General features: G+C 35.9%; 1 protein-coding gene across 2 annotated transcripts; it reads left to right on the plus strand.

Annotated features, from left to right (window-relative positions):
- Positions 1 to 4,757: 4,757 nt before the first annotated feature.
- On the plus strand, positions 4,758 to 15,496 carry LOC100313577 (claudin-like protein). 2 transcript variants are annotated; one of them, NM_001168046.1, is given in 5 exon segments: positions 4,758 to 5,132; positions 10,955 to 11,095; positions 12,597 to 13,280; positions 13,323 to 14,534; positions 14,576 to 14,926. In NM_001168046.1, coding segments are annotated over 3 exon segments (498 nt in total). In that variant the 5' UTR covers positions 4,758 to 4,945; the 3' UTR covers positions 12,767 to 13,280; positions 13,323 to 14,534; positions 14,576 to 14,926.
- The last annotated feature ends 3,086 nt before the right edge of the window (positions 15,497 to 18,582 follow it).

Raw genomic sequence — 18,582 nt, forward strand, 5'->3', positions numbered from 1 at the left:
AATCAGAGAATAGCTTGTTTGTTGAAATGTGTTTCCATTATCAAATTCTGCCTTGTATATATGCCTTGAACCATTGGAAGTCAGTACTGTGAAAGAATTCTCGATAAAGCAGATCCCGTTACGGAGTCTTACATCTGAACTATTCACAGGGAGCCCATGAACTATAATTAACTGTACACACTTCCTATGAGCGGGGGGGGGGGGTATCAGTACAGACGAACAGAATGAAAATTAAAATCTATAAAAAATACCAGGTTGAAGAATATTAGTTGCTCTTTCAAATTTCGCCAAATCCTTACCTATATTTTACCTATATCTGCAGAATAACTCAAGAAAACTACACAAATTGACTCCATTTATGAATAATTAACGGTTGGCCCGAACGCACGGCACAGTGGCCTGTTCAGAATTTGTCAAGAACCAATCACAAGACTGCTTACGAACCAGTTGAGCTAGGCTAATCGAGTCGAAACCTGGGCGTGGTTCATAACCAGTATTGTGATTGGTTGTTGACAAATTCAGAACAGGCCACGTCTCCAACTGTGCCGTGCGTTTGGGCAAACTGTTAATTATTTTCCTGAGGGTAGGTCATTATTCCTTTATATAAAGAAAGGTTCAAAATCACATTCAAATAATTACAGATGAATAACACTTCTCACTGTTTTTGGTAAGATTTTCTGTAGTATTGTGAATCACAAGCTCTATAAATAGGCAGAAGACGGTGATGTATCTTCAGATACTCTAGCAGGAATGACAGTCGCACAAATGCAATAATAATGTGCAATTGGTGATTAGAAAATCTGAAAAAAAAATGTATATTTTTTTAAATTATCAAACTTTGTACCGGGTTTTTGAAATCATATTTATTAAAAACAGTATTAAGTCATTATATGGAGTTGAAAATACGCTTACGTTATTGGTTAAAATATCACTGCAAAATGTGTGTTGCTCTTGTACTGTTTGTCTGTAAAATAGTGATTTTATGATACAAATTGATAAAAACGCGGAGAAAATATAACTGAATCGTTTGTTGAACAACTGGTGTGCAGTTTCTATGCCCGTTACCATGTTGTTGTTTTTTCGGTATTTTGTAATGATAATTTTCATATATAACACTCGTTACAGATGACGTGAAAGTAATGCGTCAAAGATGCTCATTCAGGAATCCAATGCTTTGTTAATATGTTCATCTACTGAATATGCAACACACATTACACAGAATATGTAACGTTCATTTTAAAAGTTAAGGTCAATAATACCTTTTGGTTTCATGCACGTCATGTCAACAAATTACCATAAAGCATCCTTAACAAATAATTATTTTTGATATATTGTAAAATATATTGAAAAAGCGGCATGCAATTTTAGCGAATTGTTGTAAAATGACGTAATAGCGAAATGTTGATTTAGCGAATCTCTCTTGTCATTGTTGATGTATTTGTTTGGCGGCCACTTTGAATTGATATTAAAGTCATTAGCGACATCTTGAATTAGCGAAACAGTTCTCTCGCTAAATTCGCGAAAAAGACATGTTTTACAGTATGCGTTAAAGTGCAATTCTGCGCAATGCATACTCGGGCACTGACGAAAGCTGTTTTTAATTTTGTTATTTTTATTAGAGACATAATGTACATGCATTGAAGAATGTTATTAACATATAATGAGTGGAATGCTTAAGACTCTCTGGGCTTTCTGGGACTTTCAAATCCAGTAGTCCAGGATCGCACTCTGAATCTTTTGAACTAAATCCCTTAACAGCGTACCTATTGCGTGTTCCAATCTGTTCGACAAGATTGTGCTATTACTGCTCTCTTACAAACACGACATATACAACTTACAGCAAATACTAGCACACCAGTTTAAATTAGGTAGATTGCAGTATGTCACACACATTGTCATACCCACGAGATTGTTACACAACTCACACAAGCTAGCTGAGATGGTCTTTAAAAATAAATGGCTTCATTAGGTTGCCGTTTTTAAATGAAAGACGACGCGAAACACGTAGATAGCTTAAAACAAATTGATTTATCTGTGTGTGGCGATATTGTTCTTTCGCAGATTTGTGTTCGTGCTCGCCCTTTAGAAATATAAATAAATGCGCTACGCATTCGCTATTTGTAGACATTATATTTTCACCACAAAATGTACGCACTCAGTCGGGTCACTACAAATAAAGTTATTCCCTGGAGCATTTTTTTCTAAAACGTATTCGTCATATTCGATACATTGTTGGATAGATAACCAATATTATTAAACATCTGTCACCGGAACGCCATAAGTTATAGCGTACCGTGGGTATTTTCATCCTACCATATAAGGAAATGCAAATTCCAAATATGGAATGATTACGCGCGTAAGCGTCCTCTTATAATAAAACAATCATGGCTGCCTCCAGGGTTTGACCTGATTCTGTTCTAAACTTTTTGGATTTTGGCATTCCCATGATGTGTCCTTGGAAGGTAAAGATGTATAATAATAAGGTAATTACGAGGATACCTAACAAAACTATTTCGCAATATCATAGCAAAATTAATTCCATAAATTAGGAGTAAATGCATTCGTGATTGTATCAGTATAACATATTTAGATGTCTCTTGTACCTCTTTATTGGGTTTGGGTGAATGTACTAATCTTGTATGCAACAATAGGGAGGGAAAGGGAAAACTAAACTGAAGAATAGTGTTATTTGATTAAGTTAAGTCAGTGTACAATGTTGAATTATGTACTAAAGTTAATGGTGGACTGAATATGTTAAAGGTGGTGGTCGACGCGCATGTGCGACATTTGTGTTGACAAACATTGATTTTCCCACAATCCAATGCGCACTTCTAATGGAAATTACAAGCACGAGTTTCGACTTGGGCGCGACTTGAACTAATTTCCTCCGGTGACTATTTCGATATCTTCCAATCACCAAAGAAATTACCTAGTCAAAGCTTGATAACATCACAGTTTGAGCTTTGTAGTCTGCGCAACAGTCAAAAACGCCATCTTTGTTTATATGAGACCCATATCTCGAGCATGCGTGGCGTGACGACAACCGCCCTTTAATTGCAGCATTAAGAGTCCAATTCCTTTCACTATATTTAATGTTGAATGGCATAGTTTGAATGTTGCCGTAGGTAAAAATGGTTATCAATTGACCCAAGAAGCGCATAATATGCTTTGTTAGATGCAGACGACGTAGTCATCTCTGCTGGTATATTGGTTGTTCTGAAACGTTTAGTTTACGTATTGCAATCTGTCTGTGTTTAATGAAAATTTAAGATCAATGTAGAGAAAACTAAGATTGCCGTGTTTCGAAAAAGAGGACACAAGGGAAGTAAAGGTGGCGTATGTATGATTAAAGTATTTAACAGTGAATTCATACAGACACCTAGGTTTTATATTGGCATTGTATAAACATATAGTCAAAATCTGTAAATATATTAGCATATCAAGCACATAAAGAAATAAAGAGTTCGCTTAATTATAATAGATACTTTAAATCATGTCAATTCTGAGCTGGGAATTGGGGATTTCAAAGATATATTCAAGTTTAGCGCCGGGGGATTTGAAACAAGGGGTGCAATATGAACCTCTAGACCATTAAAAAAACATTCATGTACCTTCGGATTTGGTACAGTCTAATTCGCACAGGAGTAAGGGATGCTTATATTTTAATGACAGGAAACATACACCGTGTAACTAATTGAAGGTCGGTAGAGCGAAGTATGTGCCAGTGATGAACTCATAAGTCTGCTAGAGCCCGAGATAAACAAACTAAATCTATTTATTTCCCATATATATATTCTCGATTTAATTCTAGTTACGTTTGATATCATACACTGTGATTTAATACTATAAATTTGTAGTGTAAGGTCATATGGGCATATGACGTACAAATAACGTAATAAAATAATAGTATTGTATGTCTCCTTCAGTTCAGACGTTTTTTTTTAATTTAACTTTATTTAAATTTCAAAATTACATAACTACACAGTGTCCCCTAAAATGTTGTCCTCCCATATAAAAGTACTGTTTGACATATGGTTCGGATAGGCATGGACAACTTGATAGTTACCAAGTTATTATAGGAATATGTATACAAATGTTAAAATATTCTAAAAGAATAGAGACATTAGACAATAACACATAATATGTAGGGTTTCAATTCAAACAAATACAAGAAATGGCAATATATGCTAGACTTGTATTCACACATTATTAAATTCACCCAAAGTATGTTGAACTGAACAAGATATGACTGAATTTATGTCACAGTTAAAATAATGCTACATTGTAAAATATGGACACACGGACATGTTAAACAAGCTGAAAACAACATAAGTAGTTGGCAGTAGTGTTCATGCCCTATTAGAATGTATGTATACTGAAGTAGGGGAACATAGAACGCAGAACAAACTTTATTTATATATATATTTTATGTTTCGTCGATATTTTGTTAAACGTTGTATTTTGCCGGCAATATATAAAGTTAGTGTCAAATAAAATATCTATCTATCTATTTGACATAGAGGTGGACTAATGCCGATATGACCCGGATATTCAATAAAAAACTGATCCATGACTGTGCATATTAGTCAATCGAGGGCTGGAAATCACCCAAACAAGATGAATACTGAATACTCATTTATTCAACGCTGCAATATACAAGCATGCGGCGAATCCTAATTGGTGTATCATTAACGACGTTTGATGGCGCTGTTGAATAAATTTCTCTCTGCGCATGTCCTTCATGACACGTTAAGTGTTGAATGCGGAAGTGGGTCATTCCTGGGTCAAACACTTAACGACTGTGTGTTGCCTCGCTATATATGGTGTTATGACCTGAATCCTGCGGAAACCTCGCTACATCGCGTGATACTTTCCATGAGGTCAAGGAACCCAATATTGTCAACACCGCCGAGAATATCTACACCGCGAAACGCTGAAGCAAACAATGGCGTCATGTATACCGATAATGGGCCTCGTGTTGTCCTTGGCCGTTATCGCTGGCTATATTTGCGCCACGGCCACTGACCATTGGATTGAAGTCCCTTTAGTCTCCACTAGTTCTGGACTGTGGAGGCAATGTACCAACTATGCAGGCGTTATTAATATGTGTAGCGATCTCGGTGACGTTCCAGGTAGTTATTTTATACAATATAGACATCATTAACATATTGTTGGGTTATTGTAGGGTGTGGTAGAGGGTGAAATGTACTACAGCTCGCACGTATACATTCATATCTTAATTAATATGCAAAATAGAACATTGTGCTTATATGTCATAATTACTTTACAATTAACAGCAAAGTGTCCATGCGTTACACAGAATTAATCCCTCGGCGATGTTGATAACTGTACGGTTGAGTCCCTAACACAAGACCCCCTAGAACAATGTTATTTTTCGCAATTCTTGTCGTCCCACATCGGGTGTCAGAATTAGCCTATTGATGTCACTAAATTTACTTATTCGTCAATTGAGATAAAAGAAAATAGACACCTGGCTCGAGTGAGGAGTTTTACAATGATTTGTAACCGTTTCGCGATGCCTAGTATTGGGTCAATTGCATAATAAATGCACTTCTAGAAAACAACGTTTAAGTTACTGTGGATCCAACTTTCTTCGGGCCACTGAAAAGAATGAGAATGTTTTTTTCGAAACCATTAACGGTTATTCAATATAATTTTGCTAAATACTAAACTTTTTTTCAGTAACATTGTATTATAAGTTTAAGTACACATGTACTACACGTTTGAATCACCGTCTCCACGTGCCATATATTAAAATAAACAAGACCTTAAAAAATAGACTGAGCAGATTATATGATACACCATCAAACTATTAGATCGCAGGCTTGGCAAGCTAACTATATCTGGATTTCACCCCTTATGCGATCAAGTCAAAGTAATAATACACAAGGCTTACAAAATTAGAGTTCAAATCATAAAACAATCTCGAAATGCCTTTATGTGTACCCCACCCTTTGACTTTCATGTGAGATCCGCCCAAGTCGTTGATATTATTGAAGAGAAAGAAATAGAACAGCTAGTATGAAAGAGCATTGTTCGATACTAGAATCGCACTCATTTCATTTCAAATAAACCCGTCTAAGGTTCAAACTCAGTTACTTGCACTGTGCTACACTGGTTTAGTCATTTTAGATAGCACCCTCCTTCGCTATATAATTATTAAAGGTTTGGCTAACCTCATCTCAATGTAGGTAATATTCGATATATCCGCCACACAAAAATGAATAATACCAGATAGCTGCTTACAAGGCGATTGGTTGGTTACAGTGCAATGACACACGCGAATACAACAACGTTCTTTAACAATCGGCGAATTTATATCAACCCAACAAAGGCCCTTTGCATGACGGTTTAGGAGATTATTCTACCCACGATAGGGTGTGGTTTAAAAATGTAAACCAGTCCAAAGCTTACTATTTCCTTCACGTATAAGTCTGACTTTTCAGACGACATGCAGTACGCTTATGGAAAATTGAGGAACTCAACTGCATAACAGAATTGTTAAGTAGTTTCGATACTCCCGCTGTACTGCCTTCGTGCATACTTTGCAGTATCCTCGTAACAACCTCATAGTATCAGTGGCTTAATCTTTTCGATTACCTTTTAATTTCATCTTTCATTTACAGATTATACTGAGGGTTATGCCCTTATTTACAAAAATGTCTACTTTGGTTCAAAATACAGTGACAAGTCATAGTTTAGTTACTATATGTTGCACATTTAGCTTATCTGTATGGTGTATTTCCGACATGTGGTTTCTACAGACCTCCCGCCGAGAAAAGCTGAAAGGAAATTAAAAAGTTCAACTTTTATATGCATCTAGAACAATTTAATCAAATCTTTATATGTTTATTTTGATCGTTAAAGTACGTGAAGCCCATTAATTTTAGAGATAATCTATATATGTGAGCGAAAGCGAGTCTTTCGAGTAGTAGTCAAACTGACTTTATTCTCGAATGGCCGCCATGATCTCGCTAAGAGCGAGAAAGCAACGCGATTTGTTTTTGTAGATTTTATACCAACTAATAACTTGTGGTATCACTGGAAAGGTCTTAGTGTGTGTTTTTCAGAAATTTGTGCTGGCCAGGTTAAATCAGTAGCTTGATCGAAATTTGGAAGGGTAAATTTCACTGTTATTATGAATTGTAATTTTAGCGGGAATGACTATATATTATAGAGTCGATACATATTTCAGAATTTAAACTTATGAGATAATTGACTTCTTCGTACAGGGCCACCTGTATTATGACTTATTTTGAGAATATGTCTAACTTAAATCCAAAATGGCTTAAAATTAGGATTGAATCACGTGGATTTCAATTTATGAAGCAGTTTGTAAATATATGTCAGAAATAGTATGAGCTAAACAGTGACCAGTGGTCAATAAGCTATATACTTCTTTATTATATGTCCTCTGTGTGCGACATGTAATCATTCATTATCACGACAAGTAATGTTAAGCCTTTCCGATACATTTAAGGAGTAATATAACAAATTATAACATATATATATGACAATTCAAAATACCACGCCATATACGAATTAAAAATATTCGGGTAAACGTCTAAAGAGTTTACAATAGCGTGGAGAAATCTTACGATTGGTGCCGGAAAAATTAACAATATTTAAATATTCACTATGCCATGCATTTCGTGAAAGCTTTCTCCCAAAAAAGTTGAAATTTATTTCGACGTATGTATTTGAGATGAACATACTTTATGTACTTGCTGTTAATACTGTATTAAACATTAAGTTGCGGGAATTTTATTTTAAAATACCTAGAAATATTTTGCATTGTAATAATAATTTATTTAATTAAATGACATAAATTACAACTAAATAACGAATGAAGAATTATTACAGATTAGATGTTTTTAAACAAATAATTTTTCAAATTAATATTGGCGCATGGTTTAGTAGAGTATTTCATGTGTGGTGCACATACAACGTACACACACCCGGATGTCACATAATGCCGTTAACCGCGACCTTGGCCTGCTATAAAGATATAGATATACTTTGCGGACTGGCCGTGGAGGCCTTTGTAAACTGACAACAATATTTTAGTAAAACAGTCCGATAAATTAATCGAAACCAGTGAACACTAACCAAATAAGGTATTATATTGAAAATCCTATGACGGTGGTAAAAAGAAGGCTTTGTGACTTGATTACTAGTAAAATATCTTGGTATATTTAAGGAATTCACGCCTAAAAAGTACTATTTACTTCGAAGGAAATCAGTTTTTAATTTGTTTTGGTGGTTGAGGTTTGCTGAATACTAAAACATCAGTTCTCAGGATTTATTGTTAATTGTTATGCATCCATTCTTTCAATTTACTGATACATTCCTTTAAATTAGCCTGAATTTACATCCACGGAGTATGATTGCAATACCCAGTATTGAGCGTGTCACCAGAATACATGTGATACGATAAACCGTAAAGCATATATGAAGTAGGACACATGCTATGTAAGAGTGTTAAAATACTCATAAGGAAAGTTTGACCTTTGACAGAAATGAAATCCAAGCCACGATCTTTGAAATATTTATTTTCAACTGTTCCCATATAATCTCGCTACCAACCGTCCATGGAGAACTTGAAGTGTCGCCTTTGAAATGTCGCTCGTTTGTCGCTCCCATCTCATTTATGTACTATTTTTGTGGATGTAGAAAAAAAAAACGTCATTGAATTTAAATTTTCCGTTGAAATATGTCTTTAAATCTAGAAGTATGCCACATAGTCAGTCATACGTAATACTTTCCTCAATTAAACTTTAAAGCTAGATACAAGCGCTCTCGGTGTGGCTCCGTGACTTATGTATATGTTCTAGTGAATACTTTAAATATTTCAAATATGTACGAGAAAATTATTACTTTGCGTTAATGAGGAGGGGGGAGTGTGAGAACATTCTTTAATTCTACGTTGTTTGGTAACAGAATATGCGTTCTGTATTATCGGTTATTTTGTGTTTTTGTAATTTCATTTATTCATTTCACAAGAGATGGACACATGCCGGTCAGTGTAGTGTTCTACCTTGTACTGCTACGTACAAATGGGACAATTCATACATCGGTAGACTGTACCGATCTTATATAAAATTATTGAAGATTAATCTATCAAGTTGGCTTCTCCTGTTTTAACGTAGACGTGTCATGTTTCTGTTTAGACTTTACCGTAGCTGTGGTATGTTTTATGTGAAGGGAGAATGGGACGGCACAGACTTTTCAAAACAAACGCGAGAAATGGTTTATTAGGCTAAGCATTAAAGAAATCGTAATTTGTTTGTGCGTGCACGCATTCCATGTAGTGCATATGCTGAAGGGTAAACTTAAAAGCAAATTAAACAATATTGCGTCTTTTTGATATTCCACCGGCACACGAGGCTACAATTAGTGGATTAAATCATGCGAGTGAATAGGTCCCATCTCAGTTTTGTTGTCTTGGATACTGAGATCTCACGGCTGAATATACCGTCAGTTGAGTCAGGCTCGTTATTTGGTACATGTCATCGAACCCGGTATAATCAAGCAACGAGTACTGTGATTGGCGTTGCGTAGTGAGTGTATAGCCAATCAACGTCTCCGTTAAAAGCAACATCGTGTGTACTCTTTGTTAGTTAGCATGCGTGCAGAAATTCTCATCAGCTGTTCGTATGTGTATCTCAGTATGTTTTTTAGACGCCATGTTTTTGAACATTCATTAACGGTCGCCAGGGATATGATATTGCTGTATTTGAACTTGTTAAAACCAAAGACACTGTATTTGATAAAACCTGATTAATAGTCCCAAATGTACATATTGAATTGTAAGATCTATAAATGATCTTCATAATACAATTAATCATTGACTTTGTTAACGCGAGATTCCGTTTTTTAAGGTGTAAGATGAATCTCGAGAGATTTGAAAAGAAAAGTTTATAATGGCGTCGCTACTATGCCGTTAATGATAGGCATAGATCGTCATCTCGCCATACTGCACTCTTGACAGACGTTTGTTTCACCAATAAATATTTTTTCTTCGACTGTTGTTGCTTTTCGGGGAATATATCAAACACTTTAATATTACCTGCCTTCTTTGGTTCTGATTTTTTTTTTAATTTACTCAGACACACCCAAAGTTAAAATGATTTCAGAAATCGTGCTTCATAACCAATTAGTGTAATCACGCCAATGAATTGCATGATTAGGCTATCATTCTTTGACTGAGAAATTCAGACGCTATATTTGTATGTGTATAAATGTAAGATACTGACTAATGCTATTTCATGCAATGCAGTGGGAAACATGTTGTTCTGATTGCGCTGATATATTGTGGGTAATATTTGATATATAACAAATTAATAAATTATTAAGCACTGGTAGACTTTAAGCACTCTGGTTAAGTCGTAACTCATCAGTGTTATTGCTTCTGGCGACGTAGTTATTGGGAATCATGAAAGACCAAACGGTGCCTGTGAGCATGATGTAAATGTGCCTTTTCTTGAAATAACTATTCAGAGCAGCTTAATGAGGTAGTTGACAAGCACGTCGGTGGTGTTCTAAATGTTCATTTTTCAGTAGCATCTCTCGAGTACATGCCTAAAAGTGAACTTGTCTGTTGTTAATTACATTACATCGGGGGCTGTTCAAATTAATTACATTTTATATCGCTGTCGGTTCTCATCGTTCTTTCTTGATGTGTTTGATGGCAATAATTTCAAGGGTGTATTTTAATTTGACTTTAATAAATACTAGTAATATCATTTAAAAAAAAACGATCCCTGTGTGTGTCATTAATAATTACGCAACGACTATGGTGCAATATCGCATAAGATAATTATTCTGTATAATATTTGATACGAGTATAACCAAGTATATCGTCCAGCTAGTATTCCATGGCATATATGTAGATCTTACAACCGTTTTGTATTTCTCTGTTTTCCCCCAACAGCTTATATGCATATCAGTCGAGGATGTATGATAGCTGCTTGTATTGTGGCTCTTTTAGCTATAATACTCGCTATTGTGGGCTTTATACAAGAGATTGGAAACACCAAGATAAAGATAGCGGGTGTACTTATAATTCTAACAGGTGAGTCGTGTGTGGAAATAGACCAGTCAAGCATTTGAGTTTAATTTTGCGGTTTTAAATATTATTTATGTCCGAGTAAGTCATCAGATAAGCTATCTTGTTCACTCGTAGAGTCGTAATAACAGCGCCCTCGATTTGCCAGGTTTTGCCGGGACCGTGACCGTGACCGTGACCGTGCGCGTTTGAAGTAATTCCCACCGAGCGCTGCAACACGAGATGTTCTAATTGTTATTGCACAAGCATTTTTTGACAATGTTCCCATATGGCCGCCCACATCCTGGCAACAACGTTTGGAATGAGATGACCAAAACATGGCGTGAGAACGACAGGTAGAATATAATATTCGAACCACAACTGGTAAAATTAATGTTATACACGGGACTACCCGTCATGCATCATTGTCAGCGATTGGCGTTCTTTCTACATTGTGTTTTTCACTTGCATGACAACGACTGACTAACCGATAGATAATAAATTGAATCTAAATTTAAAATCAACTTCAAATTACTTATCGACTGTTATTAGTCACATTTTTGGAAGATGACTGAAACAGTCATTGACTCCGTGCTTGCATGTCGACAACAATTTGAAGAAGGTCAAATTGTTGAACTAATACAACGTTTTATATGTTTTCAAAAATGTTATATAGATCAAAAAGTAACCGAACAGCTGTGTTGTTTGGTTATGAAGTTTTCGGAATCAATGGAAGATAACCATCGTTATTGAATCATGTATGAATCACGGAAACTGGTCCGATTCAAATTGGGCAACATTTTAGAATGCACGAGTCGTTTGTTTGCTTAGATGCCCTAAGGAATTAGTGAAATTAGGTTTAAACAAGTAATGTGCAGACAGAATGCCTGTCAATACTGTTAAGCAAGGATTATCGGACGCTGATTATTGTTGGCATCATAATTAGAATATGCTATACAGTGTAATATGCAAATACAGTCAATGAACACCAGACATGAAATGAACATGGATCATTGAAGATGAAAATACTCATCTTGGAAATTGGTCGACGACACACTGCAGATGATAACATATCTGAATCCACAACCTGGTTAATTCTTGTTCTTCATGAATATTAAATATCCAACATAATAACTCCAGAAATTGAAATGAAACATGATACATATGTGTATTGTCTGAAATAAACCACATATTAATAATAAATAAACCATACTTGTACATTCACATTTATTTCTTATGTTGTAGTATTTCTTGAGTTTTTTATTTTCAATTTTGTTGATCAGACCGTGACTGCTTTCATTTTGTGCATCTAAAACCGCAGAACTATATTAAAATCAAATACTATCAGAATATTCCTGATAATAAATTGAAATTTTTTATGATAATTCACAACTAACTGATAATAATTATAGTTATTGTTGAATTATGGCACTCCTTACAATTCCGTACGCCAAGTTGGTTAGTCATCTGGCGTAAAACCATTCTCATGTAGTTATTACACTATATCATTATTTTGTTTCTGTTTCAGCTTCCGCTGTTGCCACAGCAACTATTTGGTATGCGATTGAGAAGGCAACGTACTATGATGATCTTAATCTCGATTACGATTTCGGGTACTCAATCATCATCGGATGGGTCTCGGTACCATTGGCCATCGTAGCGGGCAGTATGCTGTTAGCTACGTACTCAAGGCATTGAACAGAAGTTGTTGATGTAGTGGGGTGGTGCCAACATTATCGCAAAGTGCCGAAGTAAAGATTGTAATTTCATGCATGTTCCGTCTTTACATTAACGAAAAGTCCGGGAGATTGGGTATACCAGCTCAATGTTCTTGAAATAGGCAGTGTGTTGTTGATTGGTTTTAGCGTTGATGATTTACTTGTATCTCCGTGCCACACATATATTTGTAATTTACCTGCACACGCGCACTAGAAATGTAAAACACATTTGCGGTATTTGCAACTATATAGGCGAATACGCATGCCTCTTATTTACTTCGTAGATATTACAAAAACAATCAATTATGTGACTCTCATACAATACTGTGCCTGATTGGCTACCCATCTCTAACACCTAACGGTCAGACCAATCAGAGAGCAGGTTATGTTTGACAGTCTTTTGTTTCGACGTATCAAATTCTGCTTTACACATATGCTTTGAGTCGACCCAACCATTAAAGCGGGGGAATCGTCACCTGCGCATGCGTCAGATGGCCATAGCGTGTCATTGTTTACAAACAAGCGAGTACCCATGAGCCTTTGCGTTTTTAACGTGTGTTCGGTCGCTTGGGACTCCATTCCCGCGCATAGGCAGGTGACGACCCATTCTCCTTCCCAGAGTTCCTTGCGGTTAGATCGCCGAAAGTATCTCTGCCACCACACACCGCCATTTTGTGGTGAAACACGACAAGACTTTTACTACGCGTATCATTTGCGTATTTTTGTTATTGGATGGCTTTCGTGTTGATTTATTCCTACTGGAAAACAAGTTTTAAAATATTTCGTCGATAGCTGATAATGATTTTTTCGTAAAAACACTGAAAACGGTGAAATAGTTATAATTTACAAAAGAAAATAATTTCATCGCGGAATAACGGTTACTAAGGTGTTACTCGGTTCATCAAGCTGACGGCCCTGTCGATCGCTAGGCGAAGACATATGAAGAAAGGAAAGCACTTCGTGGTATTGACAGCGAACACGTTCTATTGCCACTCCGTTTGTGCCAAGGAAAGTAAAAATATGAGCTCACTATGAAAACAGCCAGAATCTACAAACAACGCGCACACTTTAGTTAGGTTCGAAAATCGAACACCTGCATTGCAATGTTTTGGTGCGTGTCTTTGAAAGTAGTACCACTGTGATGCATCGACAAATCAACAACAAGCATGAGATCGCGTGGTGGCAGAGATATATTCGTAATAGAACTCTGCCTGGGGAGATTGGTGACGACCTTCCCGCTTTAAGGCGAGACGCAAGCAGCAATCCTTTGCGCCCGCTCAGACAAAGAAAAAACACGCATGTTTTGTCAATGATTCAGCAATCTTTTTTACTCATTTTTTTTTTTTTATTTGAGTTTAGTAGTACTAGATTTATTGTTATAACAAGATATTTCACATCCTGTGGTCTGTAAAAAAATCAGAGTAAGTCGACGCATTAAACGGAATGTATTCTGTAGTACTATCTGTTCGAACATGCGCGTGTTCTGAAATATTGTTGATATTTAATATCTCGTAAATCATTGATTCAGTTGCGACAGAGCAGTGGTATACATGTATGTGGCGCAATGTGATACGGATACAAATATAAATATGAATCATTTGCACTTTCACTAAAATGTTCTTAATTTTTCAACTTTTGCACATATGATTTAAATATATTTTAATTACAAATATACTCAAAGATACAATTATGAATATTTTAGTTTTGTGTAAGAAGGACCAAAACAGACTTTCTAATTTGTTTCACTGATAAATGACATTCTTTTAAAACGATTGTGAATATTACGTAGATTAACTTTGTCCATGAATAATTTGTATTTTCACTGAAATCCCATGATTCAGCTTGCATAATTTAAGGATATATTCAAATGGTGTTATTGTGTACGTTATATCGCTACCTGAGACGTGGGTGTATTTAGTTAATTTGAGATAAATATTGAAATGAAATATTAAATATATCCGGAGGGGTTCAGACAAGGAAAACGGATGTTGACGATGGGGAGGAAAACGTAATTCTTTGCGTTATCATTCGTATTTACAGACGAATATCGGGACAATCAGTGAATTAGGGAGTTGCAAGTTAGATTCAAGTAGAATCGTTTAAAGAAAAAAAAATATCATATTTACGCAAGAAGCGCCGCAACTGATTTATTTAATAATTCTAAATTACTAAAGACACGGTTTTTGTTCTCGTATTCTTCCACTGCCGGTAAAAGTAAGCTGTTGATGGAATAAACGAGATACTGTTTCAGTGATGAAATGTATCAGGGAGCACGTGTGCGATAAGAAGATAGCGCTCACATGATCTTGAAATAGTCTCGAATTTCCTGATAAAGTTTTAGTAAAATGCATGCGAACAGTTATCATATGAATAATACAATACATTTGAATAAAATAAAATAAAACATCATTGAATATCATAGTAGTACTGTCTGCTTTATATCGCTGGGAAATTAACTACGTAATCCTTGTTTTCCGTTTGCTTCTTGGATTATGATAAAAATAGGTATTGGTAATTTGATCCATGTTGCCTCGGGTGTGGCATCACGTGGTCTCTTGAACGTCTCCGTGACGAGTTGCCATAAAAGGGGATGTAACTACATTCATGATTCATATTTTTTAATTCTGTTGTGCACAGCTAGTTTAGAACATTTATAAGTGCCTCAATGTTGTACTTTAAACATACAATAAATATGTCGATGTCTTCAAAATGTGTTTTATGACTGATGTCCGTTAGCTTATTTAGCTTCAGTACATGGAAGCCAATGTCATTGAAACGTGCATAACAACGAACGTGGTTGATGCGCCTGACAAGTCAGATGATGTACAGATTATGTGCGGCGCCCTCTAGCTACAAAGCGCATGTATGACGTGGGTAGGCGTCGTACCGCGTCACTACAGAAATCTTCTTCACCGGCAGGAGCATCTTATTAAAAAGATGCATTGTGGCGAAAAATAGACAGTCTCATCGCACACCTATGGAGAATAATTACCCGAAACGATAATGCACGTACTGATGTGAAGCGCGAAATTGTCTCGTGTGGGATCGAGAAGTGATGGTATAAATTAGAGCAAGAATCGTGACACGAAGAACAGTACTTATAAAAACAAACAAACAGCTGGAATTTTTATAAAAAAAACTAAATCAAGTACATTTAGTCTGTAAATCATCTGTAGTAGTAAAACTACAATGGGATTATTCCAGTTATGACCGTGATGCAAATAAAAATATTTCCTCTAGAATACATCACAAACCATTTCACACTAGACGTGGGTGGACTCGCAGTGCCCGCTGGTGACATTAAGTTATAAAATACTCGCGGTAGTATGGAGAAGCCACGGCTTTTAGCATTCTGATCGTAAAATAACTTGTAATAAACGCAGGTTACTGATAAGTAATATCTGGAAGGATATGTGCGTATATATGGTTTCGCAGTCGCAAACTGAAATGTCATCGCCGGAGGGGCGGGTGTCGGGCCCAAAAATATATGCGAAACTAATAATAATAAAAAGAGTTCTACAATCTAATATTTTCTATAGTATGGGATCTTATTTCTACAGTTGGTTTCTACATTTCCCGGCATCTTTTGCGGCAAAATAATCTAAACAGTAACTATGTACTACGAAATTCAAATTACACATAGCAACAGAGGAAAGAAACGTGACAATATCGTAGTGCATGGAAACTGGTCTTTCACGCGTACCAAGTCTGCTTATCCAACGTAATGACTACGAGGGCGCTCGTCACGTACGCACATCAAAGGCCATGCAGTTTTTGTTGTATATTGCGAATGCAGTTGACACCATGCTTGGTAATTCTTGTGAAGCGCATGACATTAGAAAGCGCTGTCACCGAAATGAGAATAGCTCAAGGCCCTGGCTCAGAGACAGTACTGATAGGACATATAAAAACGCGTCTCTTGGCTCGCAACGCACATGAAACATACGCGCTAATTGTGAATGTTGCATATAGCTCTATTACCTTGTGCACGCGTGTGCCACAGAGCCGGCTTCACTCAGTTGGTAAACATTCGTTATCAGTGGTTTTAATTGGTCCTGTGTATAAAGACTAAATGAGCCGGCGTTGTTATCAGCCGCCATGTTTCTTTAAAATACTTGAACTCCGTTGTGTCGTCACCGGAAGCGCTGTCCCAGCACAAACCTGTGTCATATGACGCCTTACTAGTCGATTTTGGCTAAAATTCCGCTCCGCCGCCTCTTTACAACAGTGTTTATACGCGGAACTTGATATTGATTTTTACAATTTGGGTTGCCTTTGAATCACATATTTTAGTGAAACATTGTTTATAGAATGAAATATTATTGTCATACATAATTCAATCTTTGAAACAACAGAAACTAACACATAATAACGATAATCAAATTTGTGTTTGAAGTTCGAAAGTAGTTGCGTTATTTCCGGTTTCAACTAGTTCGAAAATAGAACGTCCTTGAGCGCAATAAAATCACGCGTAGAACTCCATCCGAACCAGACTCTAGCAGCGTAAACTTATTGCAATTTGGGCCCAGTTTGTTCTTACAAGTTTTCTAAGTTTCATTTATCATTATTTAGTAAACAGGTCTCTGAAACGATTCAATATATCCGTAAAATACGTGGCAATCGACAATTGACTTCGAAACGTTCGAAATTTCGAACAAACTCCCGGCACACCTTGCGCGATATGCGTCAGATTGGTGGAGAAGACGCCGAACTGTTGGCTGGTTCCCGCAAAGGACGCCGGGAACCAGCGAAGCCGAACTGCAGCGTCAATGACTTGAACTCAGAACTCCAGAGCGAGGCTGACATTGAGGGCGTGCATTTAAAGTTGCGTTTTGGCACACATCATGTGTACACGGTATCTCAAGATGCCATAATTACCGTATGACGTCGGACTTGCGTCAGACTTCGAGGCTAATTTAGCACGTGTGATTTAATTTAGCTGATCGATCGATATGTCACGTATTTATGACCTAAACCAACAAACTCATGTAAATTTGTTTAATAACTCTATAATTACTTCAAGTTTTTGAATAGCACATCAAACATTAAGCGGACCGTGCATATCTGAAAAATAACCGCTTGTAAAAAAAACTTATCAGTTCTTGTAACATCTTAACAAACTTGTTACAATCACTACAAAAACTTTTATATCACACGGATAAACAAACTCTATGGGTAAGTTTGCATTTTACAATAATTGCGATTAACACAACCATCATATATATATATATATATATATATATATATATATATATATATATATATATATATATATATATATATATATATATATATATGCTTACCAAGCCCTAAAACTAAAACACCTGTCAACAAGTAAATAATATATTCAAAACAAAATAAAATATATATATAATAAATAACTAAATACATATTTAAATAAAATTAAACTAAACTAAACTAAGATCCTGTATTTATTAAAGTCCTGTATTTTTTTTTTGTTATGGATAATAAAAAATATTTATCAAAAAAAAAAAAAAAAAAAAAAAAAAAACTAAGATCCTATTTCAATTAGATTTCTCACCTGCATATATATACGTGGCTGGACATCACTGGGGGAATTAAAATGGTTACATTGAATAGCGAGGCTAATTACATATAATGGGCAAAATACAAGCACGCAAAAACAAGTAACCCCTGGTGACTTTGCCCTTTATTACATGATATTATTTCATTCATCAAAGTTTGTTTTTTTTCAATATGAATACTAGTAAGCAATTTTAAATACAAACAAGTTTAAGGATTTGAAAAACAGTCTACCAAAAGTCCTTGATTGAT

Source organism: Saccoglossus kowalevskii, chromosome 11 (genome assembly GCF_978046115.1).
Source record: "Saccoglossus kowalevskii chromosome 11, keSacKowa6.1, whole genome shotgun sequence".
Classification (NCBI taxonomy): domain Eukaryota; kingdom Metazoa; phylum Hemichordata; class Enteropneusta; family Harrimaniidae; genus Saccoglossus; species Saccoglossus kowalevskii.